The 22,008-nt window shown below is 41.9% G+C and overlaps 1 protein-coding gene across 1 annotated transcript in view; it reads right to left on the bottom strand.

The window, feature by feature from the left end:
• Window positions 1-22,008, bottom strand: part of LOC121002363 (serine/threonine-protein phosphatase 6 regulatory ankyrin repeat subunit A-like) — a 104,863-nt gene that overhangs the window by 27,280 nt on the left and 55,575 nt on the right. Inside the window, exons 12-18 of the mRNA XM_040433828.1 lie at window positions 19,596-19,694; window positions 18,980-19,108; window positions 18,628-18,756; window positions 14,854-14,970; window positions 12,412-12,510; window positions 11,700-11,900; window positions 10,799-10,897 (exon numbers count right to left, since the gene is read on the bottom strand). Coding sequence (XP_040289762.1) covers window positions 10,799-10,897; window positions 11,700-11,900; window positions 12,412-12,510; window positions 14,854-14,970; window positions 18,628-18,756; window positions 18,980-19,108; window positions 19,596-19,694 — 873 coding nt within the window. The remainder of the gene's footprint in view (window positions 1-10,798; window positions 10,898-11,699; window positions 11,901-12,411; window positions 12,511-14,853; window positions 14,971-18,627; window positions 18,757-18,979; window positions 19,109-19,595; window positions 19,695-22,008) is intronic.

Raw genomic sequence — 22,008 nt, 5'->3', positions numbered from 1 at the left:
AGACAAAAAGGAAAAAATCTTTTAAAAATGTTCCGTCTGTTACTATTGGCAGGGTTGAGGCGGAAATTGAAGGTTTTCCGTTTGCTTGTAGTTCCCGTTTTGTCCTACCTGCTAGGGTGGCGCTAGAGAGCAAGAGCATTTTTTGTGAGATTTTTGAGGATAGTGTAGCAGCTGTCAATCTCATTGATAATCAATTTGCAATAACTCATGGTTTCCAGGTATGCACTTTGGGAAAGGATATTCCTGTTTTTGCTATTGATTCCGCTCCACTTTCTCAGAAATCATTAAAGGGCATAGTTCACCATATCCGTTTAATTGTGAGTGATGCTCATGTTGAGGATGTGTCATGTTTCGTCCTTAGCGGTTTGCCTACTCCTCGAGTGTTGGGACTACCCTGGCTCACTAAACATAACCCCACCATTGATTGGCAAGCATAAATGGTTGGAGTGACTTTTGCAGAGAGAATTGGCTCATAACATCTGTTTCTGAGGTTTCTACTAAGACTGTACCACCTTTCCTCTCTGAATTTTCGGATGTCTTTTCGGAGAGTGGAGTTCAGGATTTGCCTCCGCACAGGGAGTATGATTGCCCTATTAATCTCATCCCAGGCGCCAAGCTGCCTAAATCTCGTTTATACAATCTCTCCCAACCTGAGAGGGTCGCTATGCGTGCTTATATCTCTGAGAGTTTGAGAAAAGGACACATACGACCCTCGAAGTCACCTGTTGCCGCTGGCTTTTTCTTTGTTAAGAAAAAAGATGGTTCTTTAAGACCTTGTATGGATTTCAGGGAGCTGAACAGTATCACTATTCGTTATCCTTATCCGCTTCCTCTGATCCCGGACCTGTTTAACCAGGTTGTTGGGGCTAAAGTCTTTTCCAAATTAGACCTAAGAGGGGCATACAACCTGGTCAGGGTCAGAGAAGGAGACGAATGGAAGACGGCTTTCAATACCCCTGAGGGCCATTTTGAGAATTTGGTTATGCCTTTTGGTTTGATGAATGCCCCAGCCGTTTTTCAGCATTTCGTCAACAGCATTTTTTATCATTTAATGGGAAAATTTGTATTAGTGTATTTGGATGACATTTTGATTTTTTCTCCTGATTTCAAGACTCATAAGGAACACTTACGTCAGGTCTTGCTCATTCTGCGGGAGAATAAATTATACGCAAAACTGGAAAAATGTGTGTTTGCAGTTCCAGAAATTCAATTTCTGGGGTTTCTTCTCTCCGCTTCTGGTTTTCGCATGGACCCCGAGAAGGTCCGCGCTGTGCTTGAGTGGGAGCTTCCTGAGAATCAGAAGGCGCTGATGCGTTTTTTGGGCTTTGCCAATTATTACAGGAGATTTATTTTGAATTATTCCTCTGTTGTTAAACCACTCACTGATATGACCAGAAAGGGGGTAGATTTTTCTTCCTGGTCGGTAGAGGCGCGTAAGGCCTTTTCTAATATCAAGGAGAGTTTTGCTTCCGCTCCCATCCTGGTACAACCTGATATTTCGTTACCCTTCATAGTTGAGGTTGATGCTTCTGAGGTAGGGGTGGGTGCGGTCTTGTCTCAGGGTTCCTCTCTTGCCAAATGGCAACCGTGTGCCTTTTTCTCAAAGAAACTCTCCTCCGCAGAGAGAAATTATGATGTGGGAGATAGGGAATTGTTGGCCATCAAGTTGGCTTTTGAAGAATGGCGCCATTGGCTAGAGGGAGCCAGACACCCTATTACCGTGTTTACTGACCATAAAAATCTGGCCTACTTGGAGTCAGCCAAGAGTCTGAACCCGAGACAGGCCAGATGGTCTTTGTTCTTTTCAAGGTTTAATTTTGTTGTCACGTTCCGCCCTGGGGTTAAGAATGTGAAGGCAGGTGCCCTGTCACGTTGTTTTCCGGGAGGTGGGAATTTTGAAGACCCGGGTCCCATTTTGGCTGAAGGTGTGGTGGTCTCTGCTCTTTTTCCTGAATTGGAGGCAGAGGTGCAGGCAGCCCAGTCAGAAGCTCCTGATCTTTGTCCTCCTGGGAGGTTGTTTGTGCCTCTCGCTTTGAGACACAAGATTTTTAAAGAACACCACGATACGGTCCTTGCTGGGCACCCAGGGGCAAGAGCCACACTGGATCTCATCGCTCGGAGATTCTGGTGGCCTGCGCTTCGTAAGTCGGTTGAGGGTTTTGTGGCAGCTTGCGAGACTTGCGCTCGTGCCAAAGTCCCTCATTCACGGCCATCAGGTCCTCTCCTCCCTTTGCCCATTCCTTCCCGTCCTTGGACACATCTGTCCATGGACTTCATAACGGACTTGCCTCGTTCCTCGGGGAAGACTGTGATTCTGGTGGTGGTGGACCGTTTTAGCAAAATGGTGCATTTTATCCCTTTTCCTGGTTTGCCCAATGCTAAGACGCTGGCGCAGGCATTTATTGACCACATTGTCAAATTGCATGGTATTCCTTCAGACATAGTCTCTGATAGGGGCACGCAGTTTGTTTCCAGATTCTGGAAGGCTTTCTGTTCTCGCTTGGGGGTTCGGTTGTCATTCTCTTCTGCTTTCCATCCGCAGTCGAATAGCCAGACAGAGCGCGTCAATCAGAATCTGGAGACATATCTGCGCTGTTTTGTGGCGGAGAATCAGGAGGATTGGTGTTCTTTTTTGTCCCTTGCTGAGTTTGCTTTAAATAACCGTCGTCAGGAGTCCTCTGATAAGTCACCATTTTTTGGTGCATATGGGTTTCATCCGCAGTTTGGGACTTTCTCGGGAGAGGGGTCTTCTGGTTTACCTGATGAGGACAGATTCTCCTCGTCTTTGTCATCTATTTGGCAAAAGATTCAGGATAATCTAAAGAGCATGAGTGAGAGATATAAGCGTGTGGCAGATAAGAGACGTGTGCCTGGTCCGGACCTGAATGTTGGTGATCTGGTGTGGTTGTCTACCAAGAATATCAAATTGAAGGTTCCCTCCTGGAAGTTGGGTCCTAGGTTTATTGGGCCTTACAAGATCCTGTCTGTCATCAATCCTGTTGCCTACCGTCTTGATCTTCCTCAGACTTGGAAGATCCATAATGTTTTTCATAAGTCCTTATTGAAATCTTATGTTCAACCTATTGTACCCTCGCCTTTGCCTCCTCCTCCGATTATGGTTGATGGAAATCTTGAATTTCAGGTCTCTAGGATTGTGGATTCTCGTCTTGTCCGCGGTTCCCTCCAGTACCTCGTTCATTGGGAGGGTTATGGTCCTGAGGAGAGGATGTGGGTCCCAGTGACGGACATTAAGGCCTCTCGTCTCATCAGGGCTTTCCATAGGTCCCATCCTGAGAAGGTGGGCTCTGAGTGTCCGGAGTCCACTCGTAGAGGGAGGGGTACTGTCACAGCCAGACAGCTGAGAAGCTCTGACAGGAGCCTTTTAGATCCTCCTCCTTGAATTTCTTTGTTTTGGTTTAGTTCCTCATCTCGTTAGTCTATCTCAGCTGTCATGCAGTTGGACTGATTGCTGCCCTTTAAGTTCCTCCCCAGAATGCAGTAGTGTGCAGCTTATACAACTTCCTGGAGTGTGTGTGCATGCTGTTCCTAGTTCCCAGTCCACAGTCCCTAGTTGTCTGCAAGATAAGTTCTGTTTATGTATTTATGATTTTCTGTTTTCTGGATCCAGGTGACCCTGACTCCCTCCGTGTCTGTGTAGGGAGCCGGTGGTCGTGTCCCCTCACTATTGTAGGGTCTTCAGGTGTAAGATAGTCGAGGTACGTGGATATGCGCCCATCCACCTTTGGGGTGGTTGCATAGGCTGAGCAATAAGGGAGAGCGGCAGGTCTCATGCAGGGGTCTCCCTTTTGTTCCTTAGTTGTGGATCCAGTGAGTCATTGTTTATATTGTATTGTCTTGTTTCCTGTACACCATCCGTGACAGCCACCAATGAAAATAATACAATAGAGGGAGGGAGGGGGGGCCGCACACTGTGCCACCAATGAAAATAATACAATAGAGGGAGGGAGGGGGGGCCGGGGGGGCCGCACTGGCCACCAATGAAATTAAAACTGGGGAGGGAGGGGGTCTGCCCCCTGCTGCCTGGCAGCCCCTGATCTCTTATAGGGGGCTATGATATGCACAATTAACCCCTCAGGTGCAGCACCTGAGGGGTTAATTGTGCGGATCACAGCCCCCTGTAAGCGATCGGGTGCTGTCAGGCAGCAGGGGGCAGTCATGTACACAGTTCGTAGTATATTCTAACTTGAAGCGTCTCCATCACTATAGGAACGCCTCTGTGTTAGAATATACTGTCGGATATGAGTTTTCACGAAGTGAAAACTCATCTCTGAAAAAGCTTTAATGCAGACGGATCTTCAGATCCGTCTGTATGAAAGTAACCTACGGCCACGGATCATGGACGCGGATGCCAATCTTGTGTGCATCCGTGTTCTTTCACGGACCCATTGACTTGAATGGGTCCGTGCACTGCTGTCCGTCAAAAAAATAGGACAGGTCATATTTTTTTGACGGACAGGAAACACGGATCACGGATACGGCTGCAAAACGGTGCATTTTCTGATTTTTCCATGGACCCATTGAAAGTCAATGGGTCAGGGGAAAAAAAAAAACGGAAAACGGCACAACGGCCACGGATGCACACAACGGTTGTGTGCATGAGGCCTAAAAGACAACTTTTCCAATTTTTTTATACAAAGTTGTCATTTGACAGAGAAATTTCTCTCACCCAGCATGGGCATGTGTAAAAAGACACCCCAAAACACACACATTGCCCGACTTCTCCTGAGTACGGCGATACCACATGTGTGACACTTTTTTGCAGCCTATGTGGGCAAAGGGGCCCACATTCCAAAGAGCACCTTTAGGATTTCACAGGGCATTTTTTACACATTTTGATTTCAAACTACTTCTCACACATTAGGGCCCCTAAAATGCCAGGGCAGTATAACTACCCCACAAGTGACCCCATTTTGGAAAGAAGACACCCCAAGGTATTTCGTTATGGGCATAGTGAGTTCATGGAAGTTTTTATTTTTTGTCACAAGTTAGTGGAATATGAGACTTTGTAAGGAAAAAAAAAAATCATCATTTTCCGCTAACTTGTGACAAAAAATAAAAAGTTCTATAAACTCACTATGCCCATCAGCGAATACCTTAGGGTGTCTACTTTCCGAAATGGGGTGATTTGTGGGGTTTTTCTACTGTCTGGGCATTGTAGAACCTCAGGAAACATGACAGGTGCTCAGAAAGTCAGAGCTGCTTCAAAAAGCGGAAATTCACATTTTTGTCCCATAGTTTGTAAACGCTATAACTTTTACCCAAACCATTTTTTTTTTTTACCCAAACATTTTTTTTTTATCAAAGACATGTAGAACAATAAATTTAGAGATAAATTTATATAGAAATGTATTTTAAAAAAAAAAAAAATTTACAACTGAAAGTGAAAAATATCATCGTTTGTACGCACAGTAAAACGCTCAAGTGAGAACCATGCCCATAGGGAATCATTGGTTCTTGCCTGTTGAGCGGTTTACAGCGCGTAGGAACGCGCTGTAATACGCTCAGGTGTGAACCCAGCCTTAAACTTTTGATCAGGACTGTATAAAAACCAGACTCCAGACTGATACATTGTAGCAAAGTACAGATGCTGTTGAGGTGCTTACCATAGCTCACAGGACATTGTCTACACTGGATACAATTGTGTCCACTTCTCAGGTTTTATCACAGAATGACACCAAAATAAAAATTTATGCAGAACTTTTGTCTCTGCTTCAAAAATCTTCCTCTGGGCGGAAACCTAAAAGACCCAATTATAGTCTATGGGGTCCTTAGGATCCGTTCGGCTCAGTTATGTGCTAAATCCGTCCTTTCCGTTCTTCTGCTCCTATAACGGAGCAGGAGAACGGAAAGGCTGATGTGAGGAGTTTGAATGGTTGGACTGTCTAACTCTTCCATCAATCTCCACTTTAGGGCTCATGTACACGGATACCGGCTGTGTACGTTCCACATTTTGCGAAAGGGAATGCCCGGCCTCTAAGAGAACATTCCTATCCTTGTCCGTAAGGCGGAAAAGAATAGGACATGTTTTATAATTTTGCGGAAGGCACGGATGTAGACAGTACACTAAAGTGAATGGGTCCACATCCGACCCCCCCACAAAAAATGCGGAATCAGATGTGGACCCAAACCACGGTCGTGTGCATGATGAGCCCTTAGTCAGGAAGGTTGATGAAATTCTTTCCACATTCCACACGAGGTTATAGCTTGAGTGTCATCAGCAGAGGAGCAGGATAATTACTGGGAGGAAAGGGAGCAGCCCAAAGGGAAGTGCACTGCGGGCGTCCGATTTCAAGCACAGCGAGCAATCCAGGAAGAGATACTTAGCGTGACCGCCAGTCCGGCCTTTCATGTCTGATGCAACACTTGTGATAGAAGTGCAGGTTGTGATGTCACAGAGTAAATATTATGCAGCCGACATGCGTCACACGACACGAGGAACGCAAATGTGTTATTATATACGTCTGACCACACCACTAGTGCTGCTGCCACGTGAGAATTCCTGGTCCTATGGCCCTCTGAGGAACATGGGCTCCATACAGACGGCTCAATGCTTCCTTGTAAGAAGAGTCTGTATTTTGGATGATTACTTAGCTTTAATCCACTCCATTCTTCCAGTCCCTTAAAGGGACTACGCTGTATGCTAGGAAGTGCTGTCCACAAGTTCTTTTTGTTAAGTATCTTTTTAATCAGCATGATAAACTATAGCAGGCAGTAGTCCTGGTTTAACAGGGTTGATACTGCTGACAGGTGATCTTAAAAGGGAGTCACCTACGTGACATGTTTTAAACTGATAATATAGCTCTGTGGGATGCAAATACATAACACTAATGGGACTTGGTTTAGTTTTTGAGAGACTCCAAAGCACCAAAAATGAAGTTGTAAAGAGATACAAATTAGATATTGCAAGTGCCCGGGGGCGGTGAGTGTGCTGCAAGTGCCCGGGGGCGGTGAGTGTGCTGCAAGTGCCCGGGGGCGGTGAGTGTGCTGCAAGTGCCCAGGGACGGTGAGTGTGCTGCAAGTGCCTGAGGGCGGTAAGTGTGCTGCAAGTGCCCGGGGGCGGTGAGTGTACTGCAAGTGCCCGGGGGCGGTGAGTGTGCTGCAAGTGCCCGGGGGTGGTGAGTGTGCTGCAAGTGCCCGGGGGCGGTGAGTGTGCTGCAAGTGCCCGGGCCAGTGAGTGTGCTGCAAGTGCCCGGGGGTGGTGAGTGTGCTGCAAGTGCCCGGGGGCGGTAAGTGTGCTGCAAGTGCCCGGGCCAGTGAGTGTGCTGCAAGTGCCCGGGGGGGCGAGTGTGCTACAAGTGCCCGGGGGCGGTGAGTGTGCTGCAAGTGCCCACTGCTCCAAGCCTTACTTGCGCCTGACCTTCCCCTCTGTATCGTCCAGCCAGCCCTGTATGTTGCGTCATTCCTACCGGACCCGGGCATGCGCCGTACATTGCCCACTGTTAGCAGAGGCATAGTGATATGCAGTGCGCATGCACTGGTTACTAGATACTTAAAGGGAACCTGTCATCTGGATTTTGGGTATAGAGCTGAGGACATGAGCTGCCAGAACGCCGCTAGAACGCCGCTAGCACATCCGCAATATCAATTCCCCATAGCTCTGTGTGCTTTTACAGATTTATAATTATGTAAATTAACCTTAGATGAGTTCTGTCTCTTCCATGCTTGAGAGAAGAGTCCAGTGTTCTCTGACTCTGAGCCCAACCACGCCCACTGTGAAGGAGCCCAGCACCGCCCCGCATCCTCCGAATCTCCTCCTTGCTCCCTGACGTCACAAAGCTAGAGCGCCGTAATCTCGAGATGCGCGAGCTAGCGCATGCGCAGTTTGTTCCCTGAGGCTGATGCCAGCACAGGGAGGGAACACTATGATGACACTGCACATGCGCTTTGTGACGTCGGGGAGCAAGGAGGAGATTCGGAGTATGTGGGTCGGTGCTGGGCTCCTTCACCGTGGGCGTGGCTGGACTCCAGAAACGTTAGTGGCCTCATTTACATATATATAAAATAGTTTTTTTGACACAATAAAAGCACACAGAGCTATGGGGACTGGGTATTGCGGATGTGCTAGCGTCGATCTAGCAGCCCATGTCCTCAGCTCTACACTGTGTGCAGAATTATTAGGCAAATGAGTATTTTGACCACATCATCCTCTTTATGCATGTTGTCTTACTCCAAGCTGTATAGGCTCGAAAGCCTACTACCAATTAAGCATATTAGGTGATGTGCATCTCTGTAATGAGAAGGGGTGTGGTCTAATGACATCAACACCCTATATTAGGTGTGCATAATTATTAGGCAACTTCCTTTCCTTTGGCAAAATGGGTCAAAAGAAGGACTTGACAGGCTCAGAAAAGTCAAAAATAGTGAGATATCTTGCAGAGGGATGCAGCACTCTTAAAATTGCAAAGCTTCTGAAGCGCGATCATCGAACAATCAAGCGTTTCATTCAAAATAGTCAACAGGGTCACAAGAAGCGTGTGGAAAAACCAAGGCGCAAAATAACTGCCCATGAACTGAGAAAAGTCCAAGATGCCCCTTGCCACCAGTTTGGCCATATTTCAGAGCTGCAACATCACTGGAGTGCCCAAAAGCACAAGGTGTGCAATACTCACAGACATGGCCAAGGTAAGAAAGGCTGAAAGACGACCACCACTGAACAAGACACACAAGCTGAAACGTCAAGACTGGGCCAAGAAATATCTCAAGACTGATTTTTCTAAGGTTTTATGGACTGATGAAATGAGAGTGAGTCTTGATGGGCCAGATGGATGGGCCCGTGGCTGGATTGGTAAAGGGCAGAGAGCTCCAGTCCGACTCAGACGCCAGCAAGGTGGAGGTGGAGTACTGGTTTGGGCTGGTATCATCAAAGATGAGCTTGTGGGGCCTTTTCGGGTTAAGGATGGAGTCAAGCTCAACTCCCAGTCCTACTGCCAGTTTCTGGAAGACACCTTCTTCAAGCAGTGGTACAGGAAGAAGTCTGCATCCTTCAAGAAAAACATGATTTTCATGAGGACAATGCTCCATCACACGCGTCCAAGTACTCCACAGCGTGGCTGGCAAGAAAGGGTATAAAAGAGGAAAATCTAATGACATGGCCTCCTTGTTCACCTGATCTGAACCCCATTGAGAACCTGTGGTCCATCATCAAATGTGAGATTTACAAGGAGGGAAAACAGTACACCTCTCTGAACAGTGTCTGGGAGGCTGTGGTTGCTGCTGCACGCAATGTTGATGGTGAACAGATCAAAACACTGACAGAATCCATGGATGGCAGGCTTTTGAGTGTCCTTGCAAAGAAAGGTGGCTATATTGGTCACTGATTTGTTTTTGTTTTGTTTTTGAATGTCAGAAATGTATATTTGTGAATGTTGAGATGTTATATTGGTTTCACTGGTAAAAATAAATAATTGAAATGGGTATATATTTGTTTTTTGTTAAGTTGCCTAATAATTATGCACAGTAATAGTCACCTGCACACACAGATATCCCCCTAAAATAGCTAAAACTAAAAACAAACTAAAAACTACTTCCAAAAATATTCAGCTTTGATATTAATGAGTTTTTTGGGTTCATTGAGAACATGGTTGTTCAATAATAAAATTAATCCTCAAAAATACAACTTGCCTAATAATTCTGCACTCCCTGTATACCCAAAATCCAGGTGACAGGTTCCCTTTAACTGGCTCATAAGCACTGCATATCACTATGCCTCTGCCCACAGTGGGCAAAGTACTGCGCATGCCCGGGTCCAGCGGTGATGTGTGCAGGCGCTGGATTACGAATGGAGATAAGAATGACATCACATGGATACAGGGCAGGCCGGACAATACAGAGGGGAGGAGTCAGGCGCAAGTAAGGCGGGGAGCACTGGCACTTGCAGCACACTCACCGCCCACGTTGACATCATCAAAGTGAGACTGTCCCACCCCCATGACATCATAGTGACCAAACAAATTACAGGTATGCTTCACACAACACAGGGCATGTAATTGGTTTAGTTCCTGCCCAGTCATTGTGATGTCATGGGGGTGGGCCAGTCTCACTTTGCTGATGTCATTTGGGTATATTATTATATCATCTATTCTATTATCTATATTATGCAACCTATGCTTTTTGTTTGCCTAAAAAGATACTTGTCTTCTGAAAATTGTTTGTGGCATTTCTGAGAGAAAAAATACTTTTATTATTTATGCAAATTTCGGGTTTGAGTGCACTGAGCTGAGTTGCACTTAGGGGCTTGGCCCCTCCCCTTAATGCACTAAAATTATAATTTGCATAAAGAGTAAAAGTCTTTTTTCTCAGTAATGCCAGAAATGATTTTCACAAGACAGGTATCATTTTAGACCAGCAATATCAGCCCTACCAGGTACCATATCTGGTGTAATAGAGTTGATCCTGCTGAAATGTGCTCTTTAAAGGACTGGAATACAGCACGTAAAGCAGTAAAACTAACTCCTCAGGCTGTATAATCATCCAAAATAACTACTTTTCTTACAAGGAAGCGTTGAGTCATCCTTACAAATAGTTGGTCCTGCTGCCAGGTGCTCTTCAAAGGGTTCTTTTTAGGTTCTAAGACTAATGGTGTAAACTTAGGGTTGACTATCAATGCGTGATCGGTGCACGTCTCACCCCGATCAGCAAAACGAAGGGGCACCCCTCTTTTATATAGATCACTGGGGTCCTAGGTGACTGAACTTTTAAAAAAGAAACCCCGCACTGCACCTTGCAGTGTATTATTGTCAATCATATCAATGCTTATGGAATTTCTAGAAGCCCTTACAATATCGGCTGCGTAGACATCGGCCTTCATAGTCAGTAGACTGTTGCACACGTCCAATTGTCCGTTCAGGGCCGCCAGGTGCAGAGGGGTCCGCTTGGTCTGCAGCAATAAAAGTTAATTACTGGTATCAACTGGAAATGAGAAAATGAGCAACTTTATAATTTTTCTAAATCTTCTATCCAAATTTTAGAAGAACCTTAAGTAGATAGATGTCTGCTGAAATATTTCTAACCATGCAAAGTTTTTTTTATCTGCCCAGAGAACCCCAAACACTGCATAGTTTTTACCCTTATACCTGTTTTTCATGTCAGTGCTTTCCTTCCTTTGTTCTCAGCATCACTGCATCTTGGCAGGATGTTTACATGCAGAACTTCCTGTCTTCATCAGCTTCCTGCTGGGTCTTCTTACCAATCCCAGCAGGCTTTACCCTGTAATATTTCTCTAGATAACACAGAGAGGGTAGGTGCATTCGCATGACTACTGCAGAGGGAACAGTATGGTAGGTAACACAAGCCCTGCGAAACACTACAGAGCAAAGAATGCTGGGTTTGGTTAGAAAACTTAGCAGGAAGATGATGATAACAGGAAGTTCTGCATGTAAACATCCTGCCAGGATGCAGAGATGCTGAGAACAGAAGAAGGAAAGTGCTGGCATGAAAAATAGGTTAAAGTGGTAAAATAATTGATTGTTTGGGGTACTCTGGGCAGATCAAAAAAATGTATTGTGTCATGTAGAAATACTTTAATACACAGAGGCAGAGGTCACACAGACTGAGTCTCTCTTGCATCTCCACTGCCAGCCTCAAACAGGAGGACACCAATACAATGACAGTACTCCAATATGCTTACAGTAGTTAGCGGTTAGTTTGGATAGGTCTTATATAGACTGGATGGTATTTACCAGTGACATGATGTCGATACTGGCCAGGTGGGTTCCCACAAGTAATTTCACAAGATGGTTAAAGCCATTTTGGGAGCACAGGTGAAGGGGTGTCAGACCAAGCTTGGTTTTTGCATTCACAAAGGCTTTGTGCCAGAGTAGGACATCTGCGATCTTGTCATGGCCGTTCTCACAAGCCAGGTGTAAAGCTGCTTTTCCATGCTGCAGATGGAAAGGAGGAACAGTCAATAAACTATTCCATTACTGCCATGAATTCTTATATGTCATTGATCAGTTATGCTACATCCTGAAAAAAGTATCACAAAATTATGCAAAGTGACTGAATATTAAAGAACTTTCAATGAATCTCAAAAAAAATATTCAAGACCCCTAAAAAGCATTAGAAGTTTCATTACTAGCATATTTCTCCCACTTGGTCACAACTTATTTATATTTAACTTACGTTCGGTAAAGAGGGGAGTGTCCAAAAAAGATGGGCGATTGATTTTCCATAATACACATACACACATAGTTTGCTGGATCATATAGACAGGCATTTGCAGATACTTAAACACATCTAATGTTGTAAAGACAAATAAAGCAATGGATACTGTACTTATTTCCCTAAGTATCAGGGGGTGAAAAGTGTGTTTAATGTGAAATCTGCACCTGAACTGTTTTTACTATGATAAAAGGTTTGGTTATATTATATCGGTGCCTAAATGATTCTTACCTCATCAAATACATCCACTCTGGCATGATTCTGCAGCAGGATTTTCACAATCGCAATGTGACCTTTCTCCGCAGCCAGAAGCAATGGCGACCATCCATTCTACAAAAAAAACAGGCATAAATTCAGGGACTAATGTTTATATCACATTCACACTACTTGTTGAGGAAATTAGGACATCAGTGTTTATTATTTCTAACATGTTCCTCTACAAAAATAATCAAAATGAAACTGGAACCTGTGTGAAAATACACAACACTGACCTCTGACAGTAACCTCCTCCTTCACTGCCTGACACATAGAAGAACCAAGATTTCCTCTTGATATTAAAATCAACTCACAGAACTACTTAGCAGTATCGAAAAATAAAAGTGACATAGTAATGACATCTGACAACAATAAATAATGGCAACCACTACCATACTCTGCACTATCACTGTTTATCTGCCTCGACATAGGGATAAACTTTGATCAGAACAACAGCTACGCAAAGTAGAAATACTGTAAGTAAAATTAAAGGATGTTTTTACTACTACCACCTATGTATATAATACTGCCTCCAATGTACAAGAATATCACTACTATAATACGTTTCCTATATACAAGAATATAACTACTATAATACTGCTTCTATGTACAGGAATATAACTACTATAATACTGCTTCTATGTGCAAGAATATAACTACTATAATACTGCTCCTATGTACAAGAATATAACTACTATAATACTGCTACTAAGTACAAGAATATAAATACTATAATACTGCCTCCTATGTACAAGAATATAACTACTATAATACTGCTCCTATGTACTAGAATATAACTACTATAATACTGCTCCTATGTACAAGAATATAACTACTATAATACTGCCTCCTATGTACAAGAATATAACTACTATAATACTGCTCCTATGTACTAGAATATAACTACTATAATACTGCTCCTATGTACAAGAATATAACTACTATAATACTGCTCCTATGTGCAAGAATATAACTACTATAATACTGCTCCTATGTACTAGAATATAACTACTATAATACTGCCCCTATGTACAAGAATATAACTACTATAATACTGCTCCTATGTACAAGAATATAACTACTATAATACTGCTCCTATGTACAAGAAAATAACTACTATAATACTGTTCCTATGTACAAGAATATAACTACTATAATACTGCCTTCAATGTACAAGAATATAACTACTATAATACGTTTCCTATATGCAAGAATATAACTGCTATAATACTGCTCCTATGTACAAGAATATAACTACTATAATACTGCTTCTATGTACAGGAATATAACTACTATAATACTGCTCCTATGTACAAGAATATAACTACTATAATACTGTCTCCTATGTACAAGAATATAACTACTATAATACTGCTCCTTATGTACAAGAATATAACTACTATAATACTGCTTCTATGTACAGGAATATAACTGCTATAATACTGCTCCTATGTACAAGAATATAACTACTATAATACTGCTCCTATGTACAAGAATATAACTACTACAATACTGCTCCTATGTGCAAGAATATAACTACTATAATACTGCTCCTATGTACAAGAATATAACTACTATAATACTGCTTCTATGTACAGGAATATAACTACTATAATACTGCTCCTATGTACAAGAATATAACTACTATAATACTGCCTCCTATGTACAAGAATATAACTACTATAATACTGCTCATATGTACAAGAATATAACTGCTATAATACTGCTCCTATATACAAGAATATAACTACTACAATACTGCTCCTATGTGCAAGAATATAACTACTATAATACTGCTCCTATGTACAAGAATATAACTACTATAATACTGCTTCTATGTACAGGAATATAACTACTATAATACTGCTCCTATGTACAAGAATATAACTACTATAATACTGCCTCCTATGTACAAGAATATAACTACTATAATACTGCTCATATGTACAAGAATATAACTACTATAATACTGCTCCTATGTACAAGAATATAACTACTATAATACTGCCTCCTATGTACAAGAATATAACTACTATAATACTGCTCCTATGTACAAGAATATAACTACTATAATACTGCTTCTATGTACAAGAATATAACTATAATACTGCTTATATGTACAAGAATATAACTACCATAATACTACCCCTATGTACAAAAATATTACTCGTATAATACTGCTTCTTATGTGCAAGAATATAACTACTATTGAATAATATAGCTAATATGTATAATAACATATAACTGCCTCATATACACAAGGATGAAACTACTATTATACTGCCTAAACTGGAAACAGAGGAGGGGCAATTACATTTGTTAGGAATTAAATTCAACAATTTGTTATTTTAAAATATCAATTAGAACATGATTTAATGTACAATATGTTCTTAGCAGCATTTAGCATTTACTAGACACCTTCTCCTGTCTGTTCATCGTCTGCTGCATTCGGTTAGATCCTATATGTTTAATCATCTCCAGTAAGAGATCTTCATTCCCCATCCTAGCGCAGTAGTGCAGTGGAGTCTCCCCTGTCTGCAGAGAGAAAATAAGGAGTTTATACCACCATACATATAGTCAAACACATTTATAGATTAACAGCACTGTAGGACCATAAGTTCCAAAATTCTAACAAATTAGGATTTATGTAGAGAAAAAGAGTTATATTATTGCACAGAAGGCAGTATTATAGTAGTTATATTCCTGTACATAGGAGGCAGTATTATAGTAGTTATATTCTTGTACATAGGAGCAGTATTATAGTAGTTATATTCCTGTACATAGGAGGCAGTATTATAGTAGTTATATTCCTGTACATAGGAGGCAGTATTATAGTAGTTATATTCTTGTACATAGGAGGCAGTATTATAGTAGTTATATTCTTGTACATAGGAGGCAGTATTATAGTAGTTATATTCTTGTACATAGGAGCAGTATTATAGTAGTTATATTCTCGTACATAGGAGGCAGTATTATAGTAGTCATATTCTTGTACATAGGAGCGGTATTATAGTAGGTATATTCTTGTACATAGGAGCAGTATTATAGTAGTTATATTCTTGTACATAGGAGCAGTATTATAGTAGTTATATTCTTGTACATAAGGAGCAGTATTATAGTAGTTATATTCTTGTACATAGGGGCAGTATTATAGTAGTTATATTCTTGTACATAAGGGCAGTATTATAGTAGTTATATTCTTGTACATAGCAGCAGTATTATAGTAGTTATATTCTTGTACATAGGAGCAATATTATAGTAGTTATATTCTTGTACATAGGAGGCAGTATAATAGTAGTTATATACTTGTACATAGGAGCAGTATTATAGTAGTTATATTCTTGTACATAGGAGCAGTATTATAGTAGTTAAATTCTTGTACATAGGAGGCAGTATTATAGTAGTTATATTCTTGTACAGAGCAGTATTATAGTATTTATATTCTTGTACATAGGAGGCAGTATTATAGTAGTTATATTCTTGTACATAGGAGCAGTATTATAGTAGTTATATCCTTGTACATAGGAGGCAGTATTATAGTAGTTATATCCTTGTACATAAGAAGCAGTATTATAGTAGTTATATCCTTGTACATAAGAGGCAGTATTATAGTAGTTATATTCTTGTACATAGGAGCAGTATTATAGTAGTTATATCCTTGTACATAGGAGGCAGTATTATAGTAGTTATATTCTTGTACATAGGAGCAGTATTATAGTAGTTATATTCTTGTACATAGGTGCATTATTATAGTAGTTATATTCTTGTACATAGGAGCAGTATTATAGTAGTTATATTCTTGTACATAGGAGCAGTATTATAGTAGTTACATTCTGGTACATAGGAGCAGTATTATAGTAGTTATATTCTTGTACATAGGAGCAGTATTATAGTAGTTATATTCTTGTACATAGGAGCAGTATTATAGTAGTTACATTCTGGTACATAGGAGCAGTATTATAGTAGTTATAGTCTTGTACATAGAAGGCAGTATTATAGTAGTTATATTCTTGTACATAGGAGGCAGTATTATAGTAGTTACATTCTGGTACATAGGAGCAGTATTATAGTAGTTATATTCTTGTACATAGAGGGAAGTATGCTGTAGATAATGACAATCTCTGCTCTCTTGCTTCTTCCTGAAGCTCAGGTTTTGGATTTCATACTCTTCACCCTTGGAGTACTGTTTATTATGCTGCTTTTCCTTTTTTCTAAACCCTTTTTCTGCGCCCCATAAGCATTTTTTTTTTGTATTGTCACAGTCTGGTGTGGGGAATGGTGCCGGAGCCAAGTACCGGATACTGTTTATATAACGGTGCTTTCAGAATAAACAGCAGTTTGTATGAAGCCGGGCTTATATACTGAGCCAGCCCCTGAGAGCGCCGCCGGCCCACAGAGTGGCAGCTAATCCCCTATGTGTGGCCACAAATCTTGTAAGGAGTCAACAAGCTGTTTCTGCACTGTAAATTGGCCAAATAAATATTATTATAATACTTAACATTCATTTAAATTCCGCTTTGGGTTGTGAGAGCTGCAAGCAAACAGAATCTATTACAGTAGCTCTTAGAACAGGACGCTTCGTTACTTCACAATTTTTTTTTTTTTGCCAAAAATATTTCAGAAATTTATAAACAAGTTTTACTTTAATATTTGTAAATGTAGATCACTTGGGATTGAGTTGGATACTCCTGAAGACTATTTGACACCAAGAAGCAGGGCCGCCATCAGGGGCACAGCAGAATCATCCCAAAGAAGGTGCCTTCAACCACCAGTCACAAGCCACTAATCTCTGACATGAGCATGCGCCAAGTACACTGTGTGGCCAAATGTGTGCAAAAATGAGGAAATACTTTTTTTGCAATCTCACCCCCACTGCCCTTGGATCCTGATATTTTACACCTTGTCTTTGTATGCCTTTTGGCAGCTGTCACAACATGTTATGTGCCCTTTGGCTGAAATTTTTATGCATCCTCCTTTGTGAAACATGTGGGAGGGCTCAATGGAAGGATGAAAGGATCGAAAGAGGGAAGGATCAAAGGAGGGATAGAAGGAAGGAAGAGAGGATGGATTGAAGATCTTGGAAAAAGATATAAAACATCCTGCACAATATGATAGTAAATATGCGGATGTGCATGGCTACATTTATCACAGAAAATAATACACTAACACAATAGATGCAAACATAATATATGGACTAAGCCTTCACTCTAATAAAATCTGAGACTCTCAGCCAATAAATTTGGATCAAAGCACATCTGTGCCCGCCTACCCGCGCCAAGGTGGTCTCAGTCAGGAAGGTCATAATCTAAACCTACCTATGCCCTTCCTATCTAACAGGACAACCTTGATTGAGGTGGTACATATAGCTGTGTGTGTTCCTCCTCTCAGTTGCTGGATGCACACAGAGGTAACTATGAGCAGCACTCTATATGTGCAGGGTCTGCTCTCCTGAATATAGATGCACATACGGCATAGGCAGGTTTAGAGTAGGACCTGCCTGAGACCACCTTGGCGCAGGTAGGCGGGCACAGATGTGTTTTGATCAAAATATATTGGCCGAGAGTCTCAGATTTTATTATTAGAGTGAGGGCTGAGTCCATATATTATGTTTGCATCTATAATTTTAGTGCATTATTTTCTGTGATTTTATAAAAGATGGATAGAAGAATCGAAGGAAGGAAGAAAGAAAGAAAGAAAGAAAGGAAAGAAGGAAGGATCAAAGATGGAAGTAAGGATTGAAGGAGAGAAGGAAGGGATGATTGAATGAAGGATAGAAGGATAGAAGGGAGGATGGAAGGATGACTGGAAGAATCGAAGGAAGGAAGATGGAAGAAAGGATTGAAGGATGAACAGAAGGATTGAAGGATGGAAGAAAGGTGCAAATTAAGGAATGATCAAAGGAAGGATGGAAGGAAGGATCCAAGGATCGTTAGAATGATAGAAAGAAAGATTCATGGAAAGATGGAAGGAAGGATTCATGGAAAGATGGATCGAGGGAAGGAACGAAGGAAGGAAGGGAGGATCGAAGGAAGGATGCTATTGCTGATGGCCTCAGATCACAACCACTAGACGCTCAGTAGTCAGTCCATCCAGAAGAAGCAGCAGCTGGACATTGCTTGTCCAAAGTAGAATACCCTTTCATATCACATGTTGGAGAAAGCTAAGAAACTAGACGTTCAATCTTATCTGTACCTGTGATGTGGTGGAGGAAATATCAGCATCGTGATCCAACAGGAGCCTGATGATCTTCACATCCTCATCCTCACAGTGGATAATGTCTTTACCGACGGCTGCTGCTAAATGTAGAGGAGTCTCCCTTTCCTGAATTAAAAAGCAGAAAGCTTCTAATATCAGATATTATCATACTAAAAATGAACTGCAGTACCATAGATACCCTGCGTACAAGGGTGGCGCTATTCCTGGTGAAAAGCAGTCATGTTCTTCTAGTTCTATAAAACTACTTTAACTTTAAAAGACTTTTACCGTCAGTATCTGGTCCTGAGCATGCTGCTTCACTGGGTATTTATCATCTATATCAACATACCTGGTTGGGTTGGTTGACACAGACCACAGCATCAGCCCGGCTCCTCTCATTGGTCAGATAGGTGAGTATAACTTCCACAATGGGCAGGTGACAGTGCCGGACGGCCGTGTGCAGGGCATTTTCTCTAGCCTGAAGCGACAAGGTCACAGTTTCAAATAGAAGTCCTAATGCAATGTTAATATGGAAGTAAATAAAGAAAATGTATTTGCACCTCTAATTAGTGTGTAAAACCCAGCAAACAGCTATGCAACCCTCAGGTGATAAAATCTGTGCAAAAATGTATCCCTATGGCACATCACAGAGAACGGAGGTCGAGTGACATGACTGAGGCATAAGCACAATGCCAGGAGTCAACTGAAATCATGTAAAGCCACAACAAGTCGAGCAGAAGAAGCAAGGTCCATAAAAATGGTTTGTGCTGGAAAAACTTGAGTTCTCATATTAGAGCTTATTTTAAAGCTCAGGTCCAACAAACCAATATGGATATGATGCTTGGAGTGCACATACTTTTAGTCCTTTACTATAAATTATCGAAATCAGCAAAGCTCCTAACATAACTGAAGGAAGACATTTACAGCAGATCTATGGAACAGAAGATACATTGAGCATGAAGCACCTTGGACTGCCATGTCACCTCCCCGCCCTCCTCCAAAAGGGCTCTGATCATCTTGATGTTCCCGTGTTGAGCAGCTACATGCATTGCGGTCTCACCGTCCTGACAACGAGAAGGATAAGATGTCACTAAAGAGGCCAAATTATGGGTGTTCTGCACCCACCACAAGAGGGAGCTCAGGAGCTAAATGAAGATATGCGATGCAAATGCATTATGTCATTCTAACCAAGGAGATGATTTGGAGCTCTGTATTATAAAAATTTAATTGTGACCCCTATAGAGATATATAATGAAATTACTATTTAGGTAGTGTGGGGATTTGCTCTGGTAGACAGGACAAGCGGACGCAGTATAGAGGCAAAGACCAGTTTGTAACTCAAAAACTTCTGTGTCTTATTCACACTTATGGCAAGAAAACAGTACGACAGTCCATTTGCAGTTTTGATGTTCGTTCCTACCTAGACAGATCATACAGCAAAAACAGTCACCTTTTATCCTGGGTGTTAATCCACACCCGGTCGGCATAGCACAGGACAGAGCAGTCCTCCCGGATTAGGGTCTCCAGTCTGGCACAAGGCTCAGTTCCCACAGAGATTTCCAGAGCTCCAATGTCAGAGAGAGTTCATCACCACCACCTGACACTGCTGGCTGTTTTTTATAGGCCTCTCAAAACCCGGCCTAGAACGTGGGGAGTAGTCACCCACCCAGCACTTTGACTACTCCCAGTAAGAGCCGTCCCGAATCAGCTATTACAGCTATACTAAATAGCAAGGTGTCAAACAGCAACTGCTGCTGACACATGAAAACTGGCTCTTACGCCACCGAGGCCAGGAACCTCGGTGACACATACCTTCCGTCAATGACGGTCCCTTGTGCCTTCCTACAGTAGTTGTTGGCATCTACTTTCTGGAAATAGGTCATTTTTATAAATGTCCCCAGCATCCCATCCTCTGTGTCAGTCCTGAGAGGTGAGACTGATATCCACAAAAAACATGGGGTGAGTTAATTGTAGGGTTTTGCTATCAGAGACTTAAAAGTATGACTGGTGTCTAACTGCTGTGACCAACAGTAATACAGGGGTACAGCTGGATCCATGTGATCCATTCACTTAAATAGATTGTGACTGTATCCAGTACTGATCCTGAGTTACATCCTGTCTTATACTACACAGCTGCACTCACTATTCTGCTGGGGCAGTCACTGTGTACATACATTACATTACTTATCCTGTACTGATCCTGAGTTACATCCCGTATTATACTCCAGAGCTGCACTCACTATTCTGCTGGTGGAGTCACTGTGTACGTACATTACATTACTTATCCTGCACTGATCCTGCGTTATATCCTGTATTATACTCCAGAGCTGCACTCACTATTCTGCTGGTGGAGTCCCTGTGTATATACATTACATATCCTGTACTGATCCTGAGTTACATCCTTTATTATACTCCAGAGCTCCACTCACTATTCTGCTGGTGCAGTCACTGTGTACATACATTACATTACTTATCCTGTACTGATCCTGAGTTACATCCTGTATTATACTCCAGAGCTGTACACACTATTCTGCTGGTGCAGTCACTGTGTACATACATTACATTACTGATCCTATACTGATCCTGAGTTACATCCTGTATTATACTCTAGAGCTGTACTCACTATTCTGCTGGTGCAGTCACTGTGTACATACATTACATTACTTATCCTGTACTGATCCTGAGTTACATCCTGTATTATACTCCAGAGCTGCACTCACTATTCTGCTGGTGTAGTCACTGTGTACATACATTACTTATCCTGTACTGATCCTGAGTTACATCCTGTATTATACTTCAGAGCTGCACTCACTATTCTGCTGGGGCAGTCACTGTGTACATACATTACTTATCCTATACTGATCCTGAGTTACATCCTGTATTATACTCCAGAGCTGCACTCACTATTCTGCCAGTGAAGTCACTGTGTACATACATTACATTACTTATCCTGTACTGATCCTGAGTTACATCCTGTATTATACTCCAGAGCTGCACTCAGTATTCTGCTGGTGCAGTCACTGTGTAAATACATTACATTACTTATCCTGTACTGATCCTGAGTTACATCCTGTATTATACTCCAGAGCTGCATTCACTATTCTGCTGGTGCAGTCACTGTGTACATACATTACATTACTTATCCTGTACTGATCCTGAGTTACATCCTGTATTATACTCCAGAGCTGCACTCACTATTCTGCTGGTGTAGTCACTGTGTACATACATTACTTATCCTGTACTGATCCTGAGTTACATCCTGTATTATACTCCAGAGCTGCACTCAGTATTCTGCTGGTGCAGTCACTGTGTAAATACATTACATTACTTATCCTGTACTGATCCTGAGTTACATCCTGTATTATACTCCAGAGCTGC

The sequence above is a fragment of the Bufo bufo genome, chromosome 5, assembly GCF_905171765.1.
Source record: "Bufo bufo chromosome 5, aBufBuf1.1, whole genome shotgun sequence".
Taxonomy (NCBI): Eukaryota; Metazoa; Chordata; class Amphibia; order Anura; family Bufonidae; genus Bufo; species Bufo bufo.
Note: the sequence above shows the minus strand (reverse complement) of the source record. Positions and strands in the feature narration are given on the sequence as shown.